This window comes from Aulonocara stuartgranti (assembly GCF_965226115.1).
Source record: "Aulonocara stuartgranti genome assembly, chromosome: 1".
NCBI lineage: Eukaryota > Metazoa > Chordata > Actinopteri > Cichliformes > Cichlidae > Aulonocara > Aulonocara stuartgranti.
In genome coordinates, this window is record NC_138939.1 from 15,471,489 (window position 1) to 15,494,532 (window position 23,044).

General features: G+C 40.4%; 1 protein-coding gene across 2 annotated transcripts; it reads left to right on the forward strand.

Annotated features, from left to right (window-relative positions):
- Positions 1-1,958: 1,958 nt before the first annotated feature.
- Positions 1,959-22,663, forward strand: fam120b (family with sequence similarity 120 member B). Of its 2 annotated transcripts, XM_082532621.1 has the most exons (15): positions 1,966-2,226; positions 2,508-2,630; positions 4,651-4,841; positions 5,014-5,147; positions 5,239-5,361; positions 5,465-5,656; positions 7,139-7,403; positions 7,491-7,674; positions 8,638-8,739; positions 9,152-9,324; positions 10,983-11,075; positions 15,742-15,948; positions 16,139-16,286; positions 21,215-21,497; positions 21,571-22,663. In XM_082532621.1, the coding sequence occupies exons 2-15, from the start codon at positions 2,510-2,512 to the stop codon at positions 21,599-21,601; spliced, it is 2,247 nt and encodes a 748-aa protein (XP_082388747.1). In that variant the 5' UTR covers positions 1,966-2,226; positions 2,508-2,509; the 3' UTR covers positions 21,602-22,663. The 2 variants fall into 2 exon arrangements, with proteins under 2 accessions (XP_082388748.1, XP_082388747.1); XM_082532622.1 differs by lacking the exon at positions 2,508-2,630 and having other exon boundaries at positions 1,959-2,226.
- Positions 22,664-23,044: the final 381 nt, after the last annotated feature.

Here is a 23,044-nt window from a genome sequence, read left to right on the forward strand (position 1 = left end):
GAGGGGATCTGGACAGCACTGTGTATGAGTGTGTGTGTGTTGTTCATTCAGTTGGACAACTGTTGAGCCTGTATAGATTTTGCCAGCGGTGTTCTTTGTACGAGTGTGTGCGTGCTTGTATGGTCAATTCTTTCCGGGGGTTAACTGCTTATCCAGTACAAATGGGAGGTGTAGGGGTGGGGGCGCAGTTGTGTGCTCCTGGAACATCTGCCTCTGTTTCTCCTGAGTCAAGCTGTGGTCAGGAGAGGAGGGGAGAGGGGGAGGCAAAAAGAGGGGAGCAACTCAAGGGGAAAGACATGGAAGCAGAGAAGGGAGAGTCAGCGCAGAAGAATGAGGAAGCTGAAATTATCCAAGAGGCACAGGTCAAAAACACTGAGTGCTAAAATGGGGACTGGACTGGTTACTGTGTTTTTATCTACCTATCTAATTTTACTATCATGTTTAGGTACTACTACTGGGTTTATTATTGCCCGCTCAGTTCACAACAGTAACAGTATATATGTGAGAGAAATTATGGAAAAGTAGAAATGGTCCACTCAATGCTGCTCACAGACTCATTCATTCACTGTCAGAATGAGCCACAGTAACTGGATGATATTAGTATGAGCCAGATTTGATAATACGTCAAGTTTTCTTATAATTATTTTTATGGTTACATTGACCATTAGAAACAGCAAGTGTGAGAAAGAGATAGCTAAAGCCTGAAAGAGTGAGTAGGTGGGTGAATGTGCTGCTTCAGCGCAGTCTCTGTTTCACCGCTGCACAAGTTAATATTGTTTACACCTGGTCTCATGGCTTACTTCAGGTTAAGGCACAATAATAACAATAAAGTTAAATTGCGTAATGCTCTAATTTATACACTGATTTGTAAAACTAATGTGAAAATTACAGGCTGATTGGACTATTGTGATATTTAGCTTGATTTTGTGTCATTGATGTAGCTGACAGTGTCAGTGATGTAGTATTATTATCTGTGATGTTTGTCTGGAGGCACTCATATCGACACCTTCAGTTACAGGTCATAAACATAGACCTAAACTAAACCCTTGCAATGCTGAGAGTTTAAAATGTAGCACATTTCTTCAAACCCACAGTTAGCAGATGTTGCCCTTATAAAACTTTCAAAGATTCTAGAAAAACAGTACAAAGACATATTAGAACACAGAAACTGTGTGTTACAGGTTCTCACACGTAAACATTTGATCATTTTTGTGCTCTTCTATGAAAGTAAACATCTTACATTTTGGGTTTTGGTATGCTGACCCATTCAGGGAACATCACTTTTTGTCTTTGGTCAACTAATGTTTATAAATTAACTGTAATGAAGCACTGAGACATTTTCATGTAATTCAGTCTAAAAAATATATCTTATCATTTGACTTGTCCTGTAATCTGTTGAAACGCTTAAAAGATAAAAAAAAAAAAAAAGCTCAGGAATTCTGAACAATAATCTGCAGCAAAAAGCTACAGACTTAAAACAAAAAACGAATAAATAAATGAATAAATAAAAAGGGATATGCTGCCGTCATTTTAGCTCCAGGTGCATTTGGGAAAGGTGCCCAGAGCCTGTAGGCCAAGTTCTGGGTGACATCAAAATGCCTTCACAAGCCCAAAGGTCATAACTCTCGAGTGGGTGATTGGAAATGAAAGTGGGCAGATTTACAACACAGCTCCTCCCTCCTTGAAGATTAGGTTTTGGGTTTTTTTTTTCTGGAAAGCGTAGATTATTGTCCTCTCAGTCCACAGAGCATCTGGCTGTAGAGCGACAGATGCTGACAGCTGCACTGACGGCCAGCATATGTCCCCTCCTTTTATTCCTGCTCTGGTCACACAATGGAGTGGAAGGTACCGGGGGCGCTTTGTGTGGAGAAGGTAGACCTAATGGCTTTCAGCAAAAGACTGCCCACTCTCCAGGAGAGCAATTAGCCCTCCTCTTATCCTGTGCTGGAGTGAAGTCTTACGAGCCCACACAAACACAAAGGCTCATTCTCATTCATGACATTCAGGATGTTCGCTAGTAAGAAGCGCCGTGCCACGTTTTTATTTTATTTTTGTCTCTGCTCACTCTTTGTTTTAATGAATGCGCGGTGGTCTCCATGCGCCGAGCACGTGCGTTTTGTTTTGTAACGTGATGACGCCACGCGTAGATTATAGGAAGTAGTTTGAATTTACACCAAGTAAACACAGCAGGGACCAATGCTGCTCAGTGTCCAGCGACATTTCAAAGTGAGTTTTTTTTTTTTCCTTTTTTTGCCATGTGAAGCGATACTAGAGTAGTTGTAGTAGCATTTGCTGTGACGTATCATCCGTGATACGAGTTTGCTGGCAACGGCACGAAACGGGGCTAAAAGCGAAGCTAACAGTTAGCATTCGTGTCAGTTCTCATTAAAATCAACTCCCCACAGTGACGGTGTTACACCAAAACAGATCCACCCGATTAAAAGTTAAAGTACACGCTATTTGGAAAGACGTGAAATGCTTCCTCCCTGTGTGTTTCTGCTCAATAGGAATGGGCGTGAAGGGTCTACAGTACTTCATGGACCGCTGCTGTCCAGAAGCCTGTGTGACAGTGAACCTGAGAGAGATGGCCAGACAGCAGCAGGCCTCCGCAACCGCACCTCACACCAGCAGTTGAGTTTATTTCTGTGTGCAGCCAGTGTGACAGTGGCTCTGTGTCATTCATGAAATGGTAATATTAGCAGACTCCCCCAGAAGCTCCAGCTTTCTCCACTGGTGTGCATGATTATGTAAAGTAATGTGAGGAAACAGCTTTTCAGCTCTCAGCTTTTCAGATGTGTGTACAATATTTGGCTTTATTAACCTGCTAAAGCAGTGGTTCTCTATTTAAGGATGCAATTTTTTTTGGAGTAGAGCAAAGGTGGAAGATCCAAACACAGATTTCAGAGACAGACTTGAAAAAAAAAAAACGAACCCTTTATTATGGCTGATAAAGTCCAAAAGCAGAGGAAAAACAGAGTCCTGACATCCAGGCAACCGAATTGAAAATGACAAGGGACCAGCGAAACGCACACAAAGACAGCAGTAGGACACAACATAGTTTAACTGAAATACAAGGGGTATAAATACAGACAGAACAAACTGTGGGATAACAAGGAGATTGGAAACAGGTGGGTAACAAGAAACAGGTTAAACATATCAATGAGACAGTGAAAGTAAAACCAAATATAAGACACATTGGACAAGAGACAACCAAAAACAAACCAACCCAAAACTGGAATAACATAATAATAATGAGCCTATAATAAGCCATAATCACTCTAACTCAGAGATGGAGACTTAACAAATCCAGGAAGACACAAGGAAATCCAGGCTAGTTAAAAACACAAGTGGGCCATGGATGACCAAACTCCCATACTGCAAAGCAGTACTAGTACTACAAAGGGGAATCACTTCTTACCTAGGTAGATCACCATGGTAACTTATACTGCAAACCTAACTTGCTCTGGAGCAAGTCTCAGAATAGAGATCGAGGGATATAAAAGTCAGTTCCCTGCAAAATAGTGCAACCATTCTTGGAAGATCCCTTGGTCTTCTGTTATATAATTCCGCCATTGTGTCTGCTCTTATATTTGAGTCAATTTAAAGGAGATGTTTATCCAAATGATCAAAGCCAATGGCAGCTGCAAGGAAAACTGTAATTAAAAACTGACTAAGGACTGAAACACCCACAAGACAGTGATTGAGGAAAAAAGTCATAATAACTTTAATTATTAAAATAAGCCAACTTGCTCCAACATTGCTGGCTTGGAAATGTTCCTATGATTATATATAGAGAGATTTTCTTTTAGCTTTTGGCTGAAGGAAATAGTTTGTTCTGGCTTTTGCCTAATCGTCAGTTTTTAATGTTCTTAATGTTTAAAAAAAGCAAAATAAAACATCTATTTAAAAAACTAACAAAAATCTGTGGCTTGTAAACGAGACAGAGAGAACACTACAACAACATAGGTGGTGGACAGGTGCGTGCAGTTTAATGAAAGTACTGCTTCATCAAGTAAATACTGTTTACACCTGTTCAGTCTTTATTTCAGGGCGTGACATGGTAGTAACAATAGTTATTATCATGCTTGTACTTACAGATGTATTTGAAAATGTGTAGTAAAAATTATGGCCTACTGACAGAAAAAAATATTTAGCTTAATTTGAAGTACATGTTTTCCTAACAGTAATTTTAATAGTATAGTATTAGTTGTGATATTTTTAGCTGTTTTCTGGTGGTAGTCATATGTACACCTTTGCTTACTAGTCATAACAACAGACCTAAACAAAGGCCATGCAATGCTAGGAGTTTAAAAGGTAGCACTTTTCTTTAAACCCATACTTAGTATATGCTATGCCTTTAAGCATGTTTATTCGGTGGATTGTAACACAGTACAGTGTAGTTGGTGGAAGCTAAAACAGTGCTTTTAATGGCATCTCTAAAACTTACAGAACAGGACATGTTCATGTTCCTTTGAAAATATCTTATGACTTTTATATGCTTCTACTTTATTTTCCCATATTGGTTTACTGTACTACTATGTGTATACCCACATCAGCAAGAACCAAGGCAGACAGTACACAACGGTGATCATTGTCTGGGTTATCATGCAGGTCTGCTGTATGTTACATTTTGATTTCACTTACTTGCAGACCCCACACTTGTTGTCGATGGTATGGCCTGCTTGTGCTACTGGTATTCATGTAAGGACTGGGCATGTGGGGGCCAGTGGAGGGAGTACTTGGATATCCTAAAGAGATGGGTTGAGGCATTTACGTCTGCAGGCATCCGACTGGTCTTTTTCTTTGATGGAGTAGTGGAGGAGCAGAAGAGGCAAGAGTGGGTGAGAACATAACCTTAATAAATAACACCTTGGCAGGTTTCTACATACCTCAAATTGTCAGTGGTACAAAGGGTAGGTAAGTCACAAAATGTGCTACAAAAACATCATAAATTTTTTTATATTGGTCTCTTATTTTTGCGTGACTACAAAAAACCTTGGTTCTGGTCTACAGGTGAAGAGGAGACGCAGAGTGAACGGGAAGATTTCAAAGATATTTTGTCACATAAAAGAGCATGGAGATCAGCCGGGTAGAGAGCTTTTTTGTCTGCCCTCAGGATTGGCGACATTCACACCCTTTGCTCTCCGGTCTGTTTGCAAGACAGGACAGAATATATGCACCATAATTATAAAGCCAGTAATTCTAGTTCTTATACATTTGTTTTGTTTTGTTTTACAGGTCATTAGGTCAGGAAGTGTTTTGCTCAGTGCGGGAGGCAGACTATGAGATTGCCAGCTATGCTCGCCAACATGGCAGCATGGGTATTCTGGGAGAGGATTCAGACTTCATCATATATGACAGGTTTGTAAAATCAATCTCATAATTGCAAATTAACTTAATTTTATTGACAAATGTGGTCAAACTGTCTGATTGGAACATTTTGTTTTAACCCTTATCTCTAAAGTGCCCCTTATTTGTCTGTGGCAAAGCTGCGGATAAACAGCCTCACCACTGTCATGTACGACCGACAGAGGCTCTGCCTAACCATTGGACTGGCTGTTACCCAGCTACCACTGCTGGCCTGTCTCCTGGGTAATGATGTGGTGTCAGAGGAGAAGATGCGTGATGTCAGGAACAATGCGATGGCAGCTTACAGGTGCATATCTGCAGCCGTATTGAATAGAATTAATAGAACATTGGATTTTTCAGTCTTATTTACTACTAAATCAAAGCTATATTTGTTGCTGGCTACATTTAGTTACATAATATACCCTTTTTATGTTAAAGAGTTCCTTGACTTCATTCTCTAAGCTTTTCTTTGACAGATTTTTTTTTCAGTGTCTGTTTAAAAAATACACACTTATTAAAAATAATAGTAAGTGTGAAACCTGTGGACTTTGAGATCATAAACATGTTTAAGTTTGTTTTTCCAACACCTCAGCCCTGCACTTAAATGCAAGTTCAGCCCACTCAGGTTATCTTTTCCTTATCTTGCTTCACTTACCCTAACATCAGCAATCAGGCTAAAGTGACACGTGAAAGTGGTAATCCCAAGGTTTCCTAAATTATCTTTGAGCATGTTCACGTGAAAGGGATGGACTTAGCTCCCCTCTAATGTATAAGCCTAGAGGGAGCAGAGTGACTGATTATACAAAGGATAAAAATATAATTTGATAAAAATATTAAGAGCAACAGAGCTTCAGTAAAAAAAAAAAGTGCTCTAAAAATGTATGTGGGCTTTATGTACTATGGTCAGGGAAACTGGAAGAGTCTGTCTGGTCTGTTCGAGGCCAGGAAGGAAAGCCGGAAAAATGCAGTCTGTGTGAATAAATGCACTTATCAGTATCACAGCACTATCATTAACGCACGGCTCAGCAACTCTGGCAGGTTTCGGTTGGATGATGCAAGTAGAAGAGCAAATATGAAAAAAGAATGCATGCATAGACTTACTTTACAGTCATATTTGATGTTCGGCACACAGTTATGAACAGTTGTCCAAAATTGATCTAAAATTTCATCCAGCCAACTGTGAAATAAAAAAAGGAGTAACATGTGGGAAAACCGTGAGTGGTGATGCTATTTTCAACAGAACTTGTTGTTCAGTATTTCATATCTTACTGTCAGCTTAACATGCTTCAAAGCAGGTTAGGTCTGCTGCATTAAGTTACCATGGTGAGCTACCTTGGTAACCCTAGAAACGTGACGTTAAACCTGAAGTTACCTCAATAAGCCTGTGGTGATAGATCTTTTAGAGCGGTGGTCCCCAGGTTGTGGAATGCTCTCCCTCATTACGTTGCCTTGATTGTGTTTATTCTTTTAAAAAGCAGCTTAAGACTCATTTATTTAGATTGGCTTTTAATTAGATTTGTGCTGTTTGTTTTATTATTAATGTATTTTATGTATTTCTGTTTTATATTACTGTGAAGCACTTTGTGGTTTTTATCCTGTGAAAAGTGCTATATAAATAAATTGATTTGATTTGATTTAAGCCCAAATCCTTCTTTATTATACAGAACTCAGATCAACATGCGGTACCAACCCATCACTCTTTATTTTTGTCTGCAAAGAAAAACACTAATCTTGTTTGCGTTTGTCAATGAGCCAAAATAGTTAAAATTCTTCATTTTATTGTTCCCAGGAAAAACAGTCCTGCACCACATTATGGTGCTCCGCAGGGGCAGGTGGTGCTAGCAGTGTCCCAACTTGTGAGCTCTCTGTGGAGTACAGAGGACAAGGAAGCTGAACTGGTTCCACAGTCTCTGAATCTCTCGACTCCTCGTAGAGAGCTACTGAAGAAAGGTGTTTGCTTATACACACTACCTGGACAGAAACGTCCCGAGCTGTGTGAAATCTCCTCACTTCCCTCTGCTTTTGAAAAATATGTTAGTCCAGAAATCCTAAAGGTATGTTATAGTCATATATGTGATTTTGTTCTTTAGAGCTCCCTGCAGACTGGAATAAATGTTTCTTTACTGTGTGGTTTTCCACAGGCATGTAGAGAGAAGCATGCAGCAGCAGAGGGTTTCATGGTTTACACTGTCTTGTGTGTGGGTGTCACTGAGTGTAGCAACACTCTGGAGGATGAGGAGGACACAGAGTTAGTGCCTCAAGCCCTCGTCTACAAGCCCTGCAGACAACTCATCTATGGTCTCCTCCTTCTGCTTGGTCACAATGGTAAAACAGTTAATACATAAGACAATGAGAACAGAAGCATACACGAATGAAAAAAGTCAGCAAGAAATGCCAAAAACTACAGTTTTTCTAGTGGTGAAATAAGTCTGACTCCAACAGCAATTTAATCCCCATAGACTCCAGTGTTAAAATACCCAGAAAAAACAACATATTATTATCCTATTAGAACTATGCAATGAGTTAGTTATTTATTATAATCATTTGGATTTTGCTTAAAAGGTTACAGGGATACTCACTTTGGCTAAGAGGCGTGTTGATAGCCAGTAGGTGTCTATCAGGTCTTATTTTCCCAACTCACCAAGCTGGAACTTTCCATTCATATTTGTGCCTTTGGTCTTTTTTTTTTTGATCAATTAAATGTAATTATCTGATAAATATGGCCTGCTTAGTAATACAGAGGCCCAACTTTTATTTTGAAGACAAACTGCCTTTGTTTCGTGGTTAGTTTGCAAGCATTTGCAGTCGGCAATTTCAGCATCCACCACTGTTGACGTCTTCCATGCAAACTGTGGGCAAGTGCAGCAATCTGCTAGTGACTAAAGCAATCAAAAGGAGGTTTTTGGTGCAGCACCCTTTTTGTAACGGATTTCACCTGCCAGTCAGGATATACACTTAGCAACCAGTTACCAGGGGGTTACCGATTGGTTTCTAAGTCTGTTGAGGTCTCATTTAACATTAATCAACAGACATCTGGGTCTGAGTGATTTCACAGTGGCTTTGTCTGTCTTCATATATAGTCTGTGGTAGACGCATGTAGATTCTGGCAACATCAAATATATATCTTCAGTGGAGAGGCAAAAGGATTACGAACCGTGCAGACACACACACGTCAGCGGAGTTTGTGCCGTTAGTTTTTATGTAAAGTGAGGAGAATGATGATGTTCTTTGCAGGAAATCAAGTAAATCTAATCCAAGCATAACCCTGACAATGTTGTGCTTTTTCAGGAAGGATTGTGGACCCTCCAGCAATCAGGGAATGGTTTGTCTTCCCCGGAAACCTTTTGAAGGAACCTGATATCGTCCACCCTCTCCCAGTCAGCCTGCCCTGTACTGTACCTTCTGTTTTTCATATACTTATCTCTGTATCTTTGGACACAAAATAAAACACGATTTCAGTACAGTTACACCACCAATACAAGATTTTATTTGATTTATTTTTTTAATCCCTGAGATGATAAAACGACAACTATGTCCATGATTCTTGGTTTATGCACTATAGGACTAAATTGCTCCCAAATAAGCAGCAACCAAATGAGTCCTGTGGTTATAAGTGATTGTTTCCTGGGAATTATGTTTTCTCTGTAATTAAAATCATTGTAGACTAACCCTGAGGCACCAGCGGCTTTAAGACTCACGTTGAAAAGCTGGCTCTGGTTACGTTTAACACATGAAAGAGATATTGTGCCATATTTTTCCATCTAAAATCCATAGTATTTTTCTCTTTTGCTCGAATCTGTAGGTGATCAACCCAGTCTGGACTTGTTATGGTTCAGCACGGGTCCTGACGTGGCTGCTCTTCGCCTGACAGCCTTCCTCACAATTTTTGGCTGTCCTGAGTTTTCGGAGCTGCATGGAGTTATTGAAGACTCTCTCCTGGCTGCTCTCTGCCTGGTCACATATTTAGTCCTACAGGTAGTGTAGATGCGTTTATCTGGTAGCGATCAGAGAATGAAAATAGTTAATTAAGTTAATTAAAGTTATTTAAAGAGAAAAAAAGCAGAAATATTTGTATGATTCTCTGGGAAAAGGATGTGATTTAATTATTAATGAATCAATAGCAAATGTAACTTATTTTTATTTGCAAATAGGAAAAAATCGAGGTGCTTTTTGTTTGTTACACATGTTTTACAGTCTTCTCTGGTGTCATGTTGATCGATTCTGCCCCACAAAACATAAAAATAATATTAACAGCTGTACTTTACAAATGATTGTATCTGCAGCATGATTGGTCTTTCCTCTTTTGGTTGTTATTGGTCAGGGCGCATGTTTGGCTTGGGCTCCGGTTAAGCTGTTAGATGAAAGGGGATGATACCTACAGCTGGCGGTTCATGTAAACAAAGAAATGAAAGACAAAATATGTTTGATGACAGTTTAACGTACGAGTCAGCTTTTGATTTGGGATTTACATCTATAACACGTACACAACAATTATTCTGCTCTTTTGTCACCGTGTGATGTAAAGTCAAACATCGCTTGTTGATGGCTTGACGGTAACCATTATCATTCACTGGGGGCCCAGTTTAGACACAGACACCGGCCTTTGTAACTTCAGCTCTTACGTCAACAAGTCCTGATAACCATCCAGGGGTTTTGAATAACTCAGGAGACAATTCTCAAACCACCTCAGAACTCGTATTACTGTATTTTGATTGTAAATCTAAGAGTGTATCAATCTGAGCTGCTTTTGATCCTGTTGTAATGCCCTGTGATCACTAATTCGTATGTGAAAGAAGCCGAGATTTGTGCTTTTGGTTTGGGTATTTTGCATTGACGTCTTCTGACTGAGCTTTAACACAACATTAGATCGCGTGACAGGATAACCGTGTGTGCGTCATGTTATAGAAGCGAAACATAAATTATACCTTTTATTAACTCTTTTTCAGAGACACTTGAATCACTTATTAATGCGTTTCTAACAAAGATACATTTTCAAAGAAAAGCTCAGATGTCTTGTTTTTGTGTAACATGTTATTTGCTGTCTTTAAAGTATGCTTAGAGTACTGCTTTCTTTTTTCTTTTCTAATACATTTAACACACGCCAACTGAAAAACACCAAAAGTTCGGTCATAGATTTAGTCTTATTTAGATCGGAGTAACTGTTTCCTCATGTTTGCCCCACCTGGAGAGACAGAGCTGAATGCTTTAATACTAAAATCGACAGGCAGCCTTTCAGACTGGTTTTCAGTCAGGCGCTGGCTGGCTGGCAGGCAGTGATTTAAATGAATGAAGGCCCTGACAGACAGGACAGTAGCTTGTTAGAAGGAGGCTAGACGAGCAGATGATTAAAGATGAGCAGACAGCATGACAGACAATAGTAGCTGTTGTCTGATCACTGCAGCATTCACATTCCCCTCTCGCTCTTCTATTTAAATAACTTCAGGGTTTGTTTGTTTTGTACACACAAACGGGCAGCCTAGTCTCTGTAGCGGCCATTGTTTCTTTTTGTGTTGACTTGTTGCACAGCGAGCAGACAAAACAGACTGACCCACAAAGAAGACACACTGGGATGTGATTGAACTGACTAACCACGTATTTTCCCTTGTGTGTTTGGTTTGTGCGCATGTTTTCAGGTACAAACTTTATCTCTAGAAGACGTGGATTCCTACCTGAGTCAAGCTGTGTGTCTGAGACTGAAATCCTCTCAGGAGCTTCAACAGATCGAGGTCTGTCACAAACGCATTTAGATCATTTGTAAAAGATGCTTTTGATATTTTATAGTTGTTTTCAGATTTTCACCCCCACGTTTTTTTAACGGTGAAGCCAAACATTGTGTATCCTGCTGCAAGAAGACAATGTTCGCTGACGTTTACAGTAAACAAAGTCCTCTTGGGGTAAACACAGCTCTGAAAATGTTTCCATTAATAGAAAGTGAAGAGAAAGTGGAGAGAAAACATAAATAAGCTGCTGATTGACGGTCTTTCCAAGAAAGCATACAACAATCTTGAAAAAATAAGCAGTTATGATAAACTGCAGGGTGTTTTTGTTGTTGGAAATAGAAATTTTGAACCTTATTTTTAAAATCCGGTCGTCAGGAATGTCTTAAAAGTGCACATACACTGGTGGATATTTATTCTTTTTTGCATTTTCTGTGCAATTAAATTTATGTAAAATGTTTATACTTGCTTAGCTAACAATTTAATTGTCCAGGATTTTTAAAGTTTACTTTCATTGTTTAGTTTTGAAACTTCACTCAGTTTGGGCAGCTTTATTTTTTTGCATTTTAATTGGAAGGCTTGCAGAGTAGATGGAGGAAACGCATGAAAAGAGGTCCACAACATAGCACAGAGGACATTGTGGTTAGGTAGTATGAACCTGACCCACAAAGGTCACACCAGAAACACTTTCATTTTTAAAATCCTCTCCCTGATTCTCATTTACACAGGATCGTCTTAAGATCAAAACTTGGTTTTCAAATACTAGCATCCCCAAAGCAGCATCATTATGCAGAAATTAAAGAAAACTGAACCTATTATTGCTAATTTCCAGCTCCTTACTCTCCACAGCACCAGAGTCAAAATAATCCATACCTGTCTTGGATTAGGCCTGGGTTCAGCCCCTGTGTCTGAAGTACATAAGAATATCCCCTCTCTTTGACATCATACAGAGCCAAAGCATTCAGAGCAGTGTGAAGTGTGAGGTTTTAGCTCACAGGGATTATTTGTACACACACTCACATCATCGTTCGAAACTTTAGGCATGTTTAAGTCCAGCATCCACCATTGAAATTTTATAAATACACTAGATGGATAAAAGTAATGGGCCACTTACATATTACGCCTACAGGAGCTTTATGGCATCCTATTCTAAATCCATAGGCATCAGTATGGAATTTATCCCAGTATGAAGTTTATCCAATTTTGCAACTCTTACATCTTCCGCTCTTTTGGAAAGGCTTTCTGCAAGATTTTGGAGTGTGTCTGTGGGAATTTTCCCCCATTCAACCAGAAGAAAATTGATTAGGTCAGACAATGGTGTTGGACGAGAGGTCCTGCTCGTAATATCTGTTCTACTAAAGGTGTTCAGTGGGACATGCAGCTGGAAACCCATGCCATGAAGCTCCCGCTGCACAGTTGTTGTGCTGATGTTAATGCAAGATGACAGACGGTCAGACACAAGAATGACAAATCACTCTGTTCAAGGGTATTTTTGCTTGACTCTTCTTGTCAAATTTATTGTTTAAAGAGTTTTCTTATTGTTTATTAGAAATATCCACCATTGTAACAATGAGTACATGGCTTATTGCACAGGAAAAGCAAAATAGTTTAAATTTAAATTTGAGATGATTAAGAATGATACATTTTTAGAACAGATTGGTATAAAAACAGAGTGAACCAAAGTCCTCATCAGACATGTATTAACAAGGCAGTGGATACTGCTACTTTATAATTTCAGTCTTCAGTGAAGGGGCATCGTGGGACTTGTGAGTTCTCTCAGATGCGAGCGTCTGAGAGTCAGCTGTGCATTTCCATTCTCTGGGAAAACGACCGTTGTGTTTGCTGCCTCTTTGTAGCCCCATTTATTTTTACTGCTTAATTACCATACTTATGTCTAGTAATTTGTATTTGTGCTGCTCATCTGTTTTCTACACAATAATTAGGGCTGGGCGTTGATTTGAATATGTCGTATGGGAGAGGTTCAGAGCTGCAGGAGGGGTTTTAACTGAGTGACTAGTGTACGGATTAAATATGCACATAAACACAAACAGACAAAGTGTTATTGATGTGCGTATGGTATTCATTTCTGCAAGTTCATATCTGTGTGTGTGTGTTTGCACAGTTTACAGACAGCTACAGATTCACATACATCACACATCAGAGCAGGAAGTAAAAATCACAAAGATTTTCTTTATTAAAAGATTAATTTATGAGAGAGAAGTGTCTGTTTGTGAAAAAGTGTCACCCAGTGTGTGTGTAGGAGAGAGGGGCTGTGGGTCATAGGTTTTTGGATGCGTTGGTTGTGTGGGACAGTGATTTTGGCGTGTGTGTTTGTGTGTGCGACAGAGAGTAAGCTGGCGACAGTCGCCTGTCTGTCCTGGCTGACGCTCACCACATGGAGCTATTTACACCATGCACACTCCGCCCCACTGGACACACACATGCACACACACATTTCTGTCTTTGTCTCTCTGTCTTTTGTGTGTGTGTGTGTTCTCACGTTCTTATCCTTTTTGCACTCGACCACTCTTTCTCTCTCCCTCGTGTTGCTCTTTATCTCTTTTCTGTCTTTGTGTCTGTGTGTGCCTTCAGGCTTGTGTGTCTGTCCAGTGTTTCATTGTTTTCAGAAGGTGAAGCTGTGTTTGACTGGAAGCAGGTGGCAGGCAGGGATGAGTGTATGTGTGTGTCTGTGTACACGTAATCACTGTTATCAGTGCTATCTGAGGGACAGGTGAGAGCAGACACACACACAGAACATCTGCCTGCTGTTACAATCAGCTTGTGCTCCACTTCTTCATCCTCCTCTTATTCTTTATTCTTCTCCTGCAGTTTGTTTTTGTTCTCTCAGTTACACAAAACAGCTGTAAGATATATTATAATTTTGCCTGATTTTTTTTTATTATTTACTCAGGAGAAACTTATCTTTATTAGGGCATTTACAGCACCGTGCAAAAGTCTTGAGTGCCTCATTTATTGATGTTTTGCTTCCAAGGAGACAGACTTTCTAGAATTTTTATTAAGTGGTGTTACAAAGTTTCCCTTTGTCCAGCCCTCGGGCTGTTTCCAGAGGAATGGCTTTTATTTTGTTTTCAATGACCTACGAATGATTCAAGCATAAGAAGTTGGGCAACTCAAAGGATGAACCAATGTGTCTACACACAGAAGACAACTGACCAAAAAACAAGTTTTAATAGTATCTTTAGCCACTTTGATACCAACAGGCTGTCATAAAAAACATAATTTATTCCAGTTTGTTATGGGTTTTTCTTTTTTAAAATAACACATAACAGTTTGAAAGTCATAAAAATCATCAATAAGCTGATTCCCAAAGAACTGCTAACAGAAAAGTTGGCATATCTGAGCCTGATGTGCAAAAAAATTGAGGGTACAAGTGGAATGCAAAAGAAATTGCTGCAGTATCGTAAATGACCTGAAGGTCATGCCTTTAAGAAAAATTTAGCAAATACCTGAGAGGTGTGATCCATCAGCTGATCCATCTAGTGTCTACTGAAGGATCACCAGAAATGACTTGATGCATGCTTGGTGGAGCATGCAACTTCCAGATGAACTGAATCAGATTTCTCGGATTTCATCACAAATGATCTCAGTGGAAGTGTGGCTGTCAAGAAGCATTTCTTAAGGAAGGGAAGCAGGAAAGAAAGGCTGGGGCATGCCCGGCGTTTAAACATTATTGATGCAGTGTGGGCTCATCCTGACTGAAAAGGGCAGCCAAAATCCAAAAAAGGAGCTTTGAATGTCCTTCATAAAGCCCGGAGACCTGGCTGCACCTATTTCTCAATTTTCTGGCTAAATATAAAGAAATGAGGGAAGGGTGAAGACTTTTGAAAAGTAAATGGGGAGATTTACTCTTGTTTGCTGCAGTATAAGAGCAGGTTCACTCTGAGATATCTTTCCGGTTTTCATTTTACTTTGTTCATCCTCATCATTCAAAATGTCCTCAAGCATAGTTATATCCAGAAAAAAATGTAATTATGGTCTTAGTTTAAAAGCCAATTTGAGTCCATCTAAGCAAAGAAGTTTCACCATCACATGCAGCCAACAAATAGGAAGATATACAGAGATGCTTCACTGTCATCTGGCAGTGAGCACGAGGAAACCAAGTGAAGTAACAGTGAAGTGGGTGGCCTGAGGAGTATTTTAATTTTCTGATTTATGAGTCAGTGCAGAGCAGATATGTTTGTGCAAATTGGGGTTGGGAGACAACAATGTTCAGGAATTTATTGCGGACGGTGACGCTAAACATTGAAGGAACAGATGGTTCTGTGCAGCAGGACTTTTAAATCTGCTGCAGTTCAGAAAAGACACTAATGCGACAATCAGTGCTGCAGTTGATCTCAGTGTATATTTATCTATTGATGTTAGCAGCATTTGACAGTCAAAGAGCGATTAAAAGCTCTTAAATACTAGACAGGTGATTTTTGCATTTAAAAAGGGAAATAATCAACATCAAAGAAGTCTCTCTTTGTGCTGAAAAAAAATCTTCTCCTACATGTGGTAAGCTCAAACCCAACCCACTGGCAGGATTGCAAAGAGTTGTGTTTGTGTCGTCGGTATCTATTAGGTGACTGACAATGGCCTGTAGCAAAATATTAGATTTTACTGTAAAGAAGTTACACAGTCTAAATATACAACCAAGTGATTTTTTTGTTTTCAGCTGCCTTTGTTTTCGAGTCGTGCGGTGCAGTTGGGATCTCTGTACGTCCGAGGGCTGAGCCACCTGCTGGGTGCTAACTGTGCCAGCGGCTGCCCGCTGCCCAGCGCTGCTCTAATGCCCTGGCACAGCTTCGATGGACGGCTGTTCCACTCAAAGTACCTGCTGGCTCACAGCGGCACAGAGAAAACTGAGCTGCTGGACCACGATGTGAGTGGAGATGGGACAAGAAAAATGGGGCATTTATGAATCTGTCAATACTTCAGAGGAACAAAGAAGTGACTTCTTATTCCAGCTAGTCTGGTTTTGCTTCTGTTTATTAATTCAAACGAATATCTTTGGTAGTGATAAGTAAATTAATCTGTGGGTGTGTAATCTTACGTTTGTCTCTTTCTCCCAGTCGTCCAGCCTGTCTCTGTTCCTCCAGTTAAGGGAGAAACTTACAGAAACTTGCAACAAGAAAGGCAGAGTCCTGCAGTCCAGACCCAACGCACCACAGTCACGTCCTAAAACCACAACACAAACCGGATACAGACACAGACACTCGGGTGAGACACACACACTTGATACCTGCTTTTATCTGATTATCTCTGTACATGTGAATCCTGGCTCGTCACTTAAAGTTTCCATTAACTCTTTCTCTTCTTTAGGACCTTTTGGTACAAAGTTTCCCTGTAAACACGTTGCTTAATTTGTCTGAAGCATAAAAAATGATATGAATATGCGTTCTGCATGTTCAGATGATGATGATGGTTTAAGTTGCTTTGCCTCTTTTTGTGCTGGTCTGTGGTATTAGTATTTCTTAACACTTTAGCTTTATTTGTCAGCTTTCCAAACACTTAGTCTGCTCTGAAAGCGATAATCGAAGAGTTAAAATCACACGGAAATGCGCACTTGGCCTTGTTCTGTGCTGTTATATCACAGCAGAATACAAACTGTAGAAAGTACACTGATGTTGGTAGCGCTGGCTCACAGGACAGCTGATGTGGTGTGCACATTTAAACGCGAGATCCAGAAAGTCGTTCCAAAATATTTATTATGACAATGATGATTTAGTAGATTTAACAGATGAATGCATGCATGATTTTCTCAACACATTCAAATAACAACAAAAAAATTTACAATTAAGGACCAAACCAAGTCACAGTGCTTTCATGCTACTGAAAGTACTGAAGAGATTAGAATGTCAACTTACGTCACTAATGCATCCACCATCATAAGATTTCTATTTATTTAAAGTTAATACAGAGCTCTCGTGTAACTACTATACATTTAAGTCAGGAAATATCTATTTACATTGCATGGCAATCAGATTTAATGTTAAACAGTCTTCTTAACTTACAGGTTCTTTGTTCTCAGTCTTTTGGTTAGGAGGTTAAAGGCCTACCAGGCCAAAGGGGTGGAGTTGTGCTGTGTGCTGGTGTAGAGAAGTTGATTTTAACACAAATGGAGCTTACTGTGCCTTTCCTTGTTTGGGCATCAAACATGGGATTCTACTGTCAACATACGCATAAGTAATGCCCCTGGGCTGACAGCTCATTATAAAAGAGAGCAGGTATCCTCAATATGATCATCTCATCTCTGGATGTGAGCACAAAAGCACTTTTACATCTGCTGTTTAAACCTTGTGTTAATGAGGGGCAGCCAATCAGAAGAGAGTTAGGTTAAAGGTAGAAGCGCTAAAGTGGTTTCAGTGAGAGCTGAGAAGCTACGCTGAGATACAGTACAAAATAATTTAAGGCTGTTTAAATTGCTTCTCTAGACAGTCCTGGGATAGAAATGTGGGGAAATAAATTATTGTAATAAGTCGTCGACTTTTTTTGCCCTTACCATTCACTTTGTGTGTGTTGTTTTCGTGCTGTATAATTTTGCTCCCATTTGATCCATGACTCTTTGGAAAAAGATGTTTGATCTAAAGACCATCCTAAATGAGGATCAGAAAGAGAAAACCCTTCTGACTGAATGTTACAGTGTTTCTGGTGTGCTCTGGTAACCTCGTGGTTCAGATGCATACCATTTAACCATAATGTCCTCTGTGCTATGCTGGGGACCTTTGTTGCACATCAGACCAATTTTCTTTTCATGTGTTTCCCGTATCTGCATCTACTCTGGAAACAAAACAAAAAAGAAAAGAAAAGAAAGAAGCCCCAAAAAGAGATGCCACGATGTCTCTATTATTTTTTACGCTTCAGTTGTTTTTATATTTTAAGCTAATCACTGTCCAAAAGTATCGAGTGCTGAAGAGGCCCCTAGTGAGCCGATGGGTGCAATCTGTCTGCGAGCTCACATGAAAAACTAATAAAAAATCCTCCTGGAGCTGAACAGAGAAGCATCATTTTAATCTGACAGTTGATCTGCGGTTGTAGTTCTTTGGGGCCCTCATGGAACCACATTACCCAGAGGGCCATGCTGTAATGAGCTCCATGTGTGCTGCGGCCTCATCACATACCGCCGTGCTCATTTGCACGCACACACACACACACACGCTTGGATCCGAGACTTGCTTTGTCAGTGCACTAGTAATAGTGGGTTTCTGTTTATAGGCTGGGAGAGCTCTATTTTAGGACTCACAACAACTGATTACAGACTCCTCTCGTCTGTCTCTCCCCTCTTTCTGCTCCCCTTCCCCTCGGTTGTTCCCCTCTGTTTTACTTTTTCTATTCATCATCTTAACTTCTATCAGTGGGGTAATTTTCTTCCAGCTTCCAGACTCTTCAAAACCATTTGCTGTTTCTTGAACCTTTTTACACGCCTCCTGTTTTGTCATGAAGGAGCATTAATGCATCGTTATACGACGGTCTTGACTGCAGTGTGCAGGCTGTAGGCCAACTTCACCTCTTGCCTGGAGTTTGCAGACCCCATCACAAAAGCCGACTTAGCGGGAGCTTATGAAATATGAACCCACAGTTTCTCTTCAACCCTGTGACTTATAAACCTTTTGCGACCGTTGCGCTGCATGCCATGTTGGCGCAGATCCTCCAGTTTGCGCCGAACTGTCTGCTTTCTGCCCAAGTCAACCCTTGTGGGTCTCATGAGGATGTTTCTGGTTTTATAGATGGAAGGCTATACACTCTTTATACCTCAGTGTTTCATTTCTGCCAGACACAGACACTGATCATTACTACAGAGCTGTGGGGAAATGAGTGTGAGTGTGTGTGTGTGTGTGTGAGCCGCAGAGAGAGCATGCATGTGCGTGAGAGTAGCGGTGGCGCTATGTGGTATCGTTGAGGACCCGGGTTTGGTTTTTGTTTGAATCAGGCCTGATGTTTAGTCTCCTCAGCAAATATCTCCTCAGCCCGCCTGCCCTCGCAATTACAGTGAATCCAGTGTAGCTCCTCTTCCACGTCTCTCCAGCTTATATCTGTTCAAAAAGACAAGATGTTGTAAACAACCTTATTTTCATGCATTCTTATCAGAGCTACACATATTCGCAATAAAATATTTACCCTAACTTCTAATGTTTCCCTTCTTTAGCTCCTCCTTTTTTCTGCAAGACATAAAACACCTTTAAAAAGATTGTGATCCTTGTGGCCTCGCTGACGCATTACTCTCGTGCTCATGGCATGTGTTACATACTCTTTTTCTGCACCTTCACATTCAGGCACAGGATGGATGTGAAGATGGCGGTCTGATTTAGCCAAATGCGCCGCTCCCGTTTGGTAAACTCTAAAGTTGGACTTGATGTTTTATTTTGAGCACTTTGTAATTGGCATAAAACGTTCCACATCTGTCAGAGTTTCATAAGTGTATGGCAAGTCCCAGGCTTCTGTGAATCCAACAATAGATTTTAGTGGCAGCTGAACACACCCAGAGAAACTGTTCCTGCCAGCAGATCAATTTCATAATCAGTCGTGCAGCAATAAAAAGCTGCTCCTGCTCTGTTATTTGTAAGGAAAGCTGTATAAACTCTCAGTGCGATGAAAGTATTCTGTCCTATCATAATTCGGCTGTCGACACAGTTAATGCAAACTTGATGATTGTGTGCGTCCTGCCTGAAATTTTTAATTTTTGCTGTTTTGTGGGCTGTTGTCACATAATTGTGGGAAGACTTGAAAGGCAAGATGGATATCTGTGTATGTTTGAGAGAGGACGAGACGAATGTTGATACAGTTCGAACTGATTAACATTTACATTTAAGACTGCTGATTTCAAGCATTAGTCAAAGTTATTATCATTTACTGGTTTCAGTAAAGTCCTATCACAGACTCTAAATAAACTCTTATTAAAACACAGAATGTATATGAAAGATCGTCGTCTCTGGATCTGAAAAAAAAAAAGCCGTTCCCAAGGAGCTCCTCCTCTCAGTCTAATTGTTTAGAAGTCTACAAGTAAATGGCCCTCCTCCTCATGACACTTTCCTCATGAGTTTATGGTCTCAATAAACTCTTTTAAAGTATTTTTAGTACAACATGATGTTTCTTTTGTGGTCCCATTTATTTATATGTTTTATTTGAGAGTTTTTTTCTCTTTTATGTGATAGAACAGTGGCGATTAGACAGGAAAACTGGGAGAGGGGGAAGACATGCAGTCAGACTCAAAAGCTTTTGGCTGCTTTCAGCCTTGCGGTACATGCTCACCTGCTTCACCAGGTGAGTTAAGCTGGTGCCCAAATTGTCATCCTAATTTAAATAAATGTCAGGTGGCAGGTGCAGACTGGACGTCACTTTGACGGTGGCGTAAGGATAATTGTGGTCTGCTTTCAATTTGGCACAGATAGCCTTAGGATATCTGGAGAACTTGGGCTTGTCTTATAATCTGGATAACTTTCATTCCAGGCTCAGTTGAGTTGCTTTATATCTGCCAGTATCAAAGAGAACCATGTTATTAAAAATGAAGTATCATGCTAATGTAGCTCATATAATATTCTAATAAAAATATTTTTTGTACATCTTTTGTACAGTCATGGCGTCATAAAGACTCTCTGGACCTTTCTTCACTCTTATTTTAAGCTCTCATTCATTTGCTAAAAACACACAACTTACTGATTTCTAAACTATTTTCTACACTAGACTTCCAATCACATCATTTAAGTGATTGCTTTAATCATATAGAGACAATCTGATATGGTGATTGCCTCCCAAAACACATGGTTAGCCTGAGTGACCCAGGGTGGAGTCAGATTTCCAGCCTGCTACCATATAAGAAAGTTAGACATCAGCAGCTGAAATGTGCACCTCAGTGCTTCAAAAGAGTACACATCATGTCACTGTGGGCTCATCTATTTTTTGGATACAGTCTGTGAATTATAAAATGAGGTAAACGGCAACTGTTCTCGAATTCGTCAAAACAACATAAAAGGTGATAAAATGCCAGAGTTTTGTTAATGCCCTCCAGTGACCAAGAATCACTCGAAGCAATTTAATGAATTAATAACTCGCACGTCCAAATCTCTGGACTGAATGTGTCTAAAACCTGTTTGCTGCATTTTTGGATGTTACAGAAGCACGGTGTACGGAGATTTGTGTCTTACCCTCAGGTTGGGCTCCCAGTGGTGGTACGTGTTGGAGGGAAAGAGAGGAGACGACGGGTGGCCATTGGCGTGGACGGGGACGGAGGGAGCGAGAGGAAGAAACAGAAGCTCGAAGAGAATATGAAAGCACAGACGGGCCGTGGGCGAGAGGAGGACACAGCGAAGGAGGTCGTCATTTTCACTCATTTTATCCTGACGACCACGATCGAGGAAATCAGAACACAAGACGCCCTCCGAAGCCCAGAGGTCGAGCGTATAACAACAGAGGGAAATACCAGCTGGCTCCGAGGTAGCAGCAGAATATGGCACAAAAATGTCAGTTTACAGTTTCCTCTTCTCTAACTCATCTCCTCTCCTCTCAGATGGCCGCAACCTCCGGCTCCAGGAACATAACTCGACAAGGATTAGAGGGGAGGACTTTGGCAGTTAAGAGGATGGGAAAGACACGGTGAAAGAAGAGGAGGAATCTAATTTCTCTGAACAAACTGCTTAGTGAATGAGCTGTCAGGAGTATTTGTCCAAAGGATGCAGGAGGTAAATGAATGGGGATTTAGAGAGGGAGGAATGAAGAGGTTTGGAATGTGTCTGACGTTTCATTTGTCAGTTTTGTCCGTCACCAGCCTCGGCTTAATCTCAGGAAAACCTGTTTTACTATTACACAAAATGAACAGCATGAAGCCATCAAACAAGCAGTAAATGAGACTCTTCCATCTTACATCTGAGAGGTGGATTAACAGGTAACCCTTGAGGCTGTCTTTATGTCTTATCTCAAACAATAAAAAGGCGAAGATCTTAAAAGCTGTTTGTGTACAGTGCCTTAATCCTTTCAAAGGAATGGGATTAACTAGAGAAACAGTAATACTGGTATCAAATATCAAATGAGATGGGACATCAGTGGCACACGGCTTCATACAGTTCAGTAATGGGATACCATAGGTGAGGTGTGAGAAACAAAGCGAGGCCACTGGAGAGCCTGTTTTTAAGACACACGCACTTCTGTTGGTTTGCTCTAATGGAGAAATATGGAAAACTCTTGGAGAAGCTTTCAGAAAGTGTGCTGTAGCAAAGCAAAGGTCTTGACAGTCGTGTGATTCTTTAATCAGATTTAAATTTCTCTTAATGCCAGCACGGTTTTCCAGTTTTAGACCTTGTGTACGTAGGATTTAACATATGACCTTGTTAGAGATTTTCTACATTATACATTATAACCAAATGCATTCTTTTCCTTTAGTGTCTGTGATGTCAGATAAAGCATGATATACTTCTGTATTCTTATCCCAGTGTGTGAAAGATCAGATAAGCTGATTTAATGTTTAACCTCTTCCCTGACAGTTAAAAGAGGAAGTACTATGTAACCCATTTTTGCCTTATAAATAAAGCAAGCGAGCCTGTGCTCGGTGTGTGTGTCTTCTCAGAGGCATTCACCCGTGCGCACGTTTTCTAATTACACTCTGAGTCGGTCTGCAGTTGTCTCATTTCTCTTACTTGTGTTTGAACAAATGTCTACCCCTGACAGACCTGTGAACATGAACCTGAAATTTGTTCTAAAGATCTCAGGGCTGCTGGTGCTCCTCTGAGACATCACTGCACTGTGGTGAAGCTGACCTCTCAGGGCTTATTTGCACCACTTAGAAACAGCTTAAAGTATTTTCCCACTCAGTGAGAATACCATCATCAGTACTGAGTGTGTGCAGATCAAATTGCTGTTGCATCTGTGTCTGTGTGTGTGAAGTTGTTGAGGAATGTATAGTCAGCTTGCCCACCTTCCTGTAGGACCATAATTGTTGTAAAACCCAGCAGAGAGGAAAAGGATGCAGAGAAAGTTCCCCAGGCCTG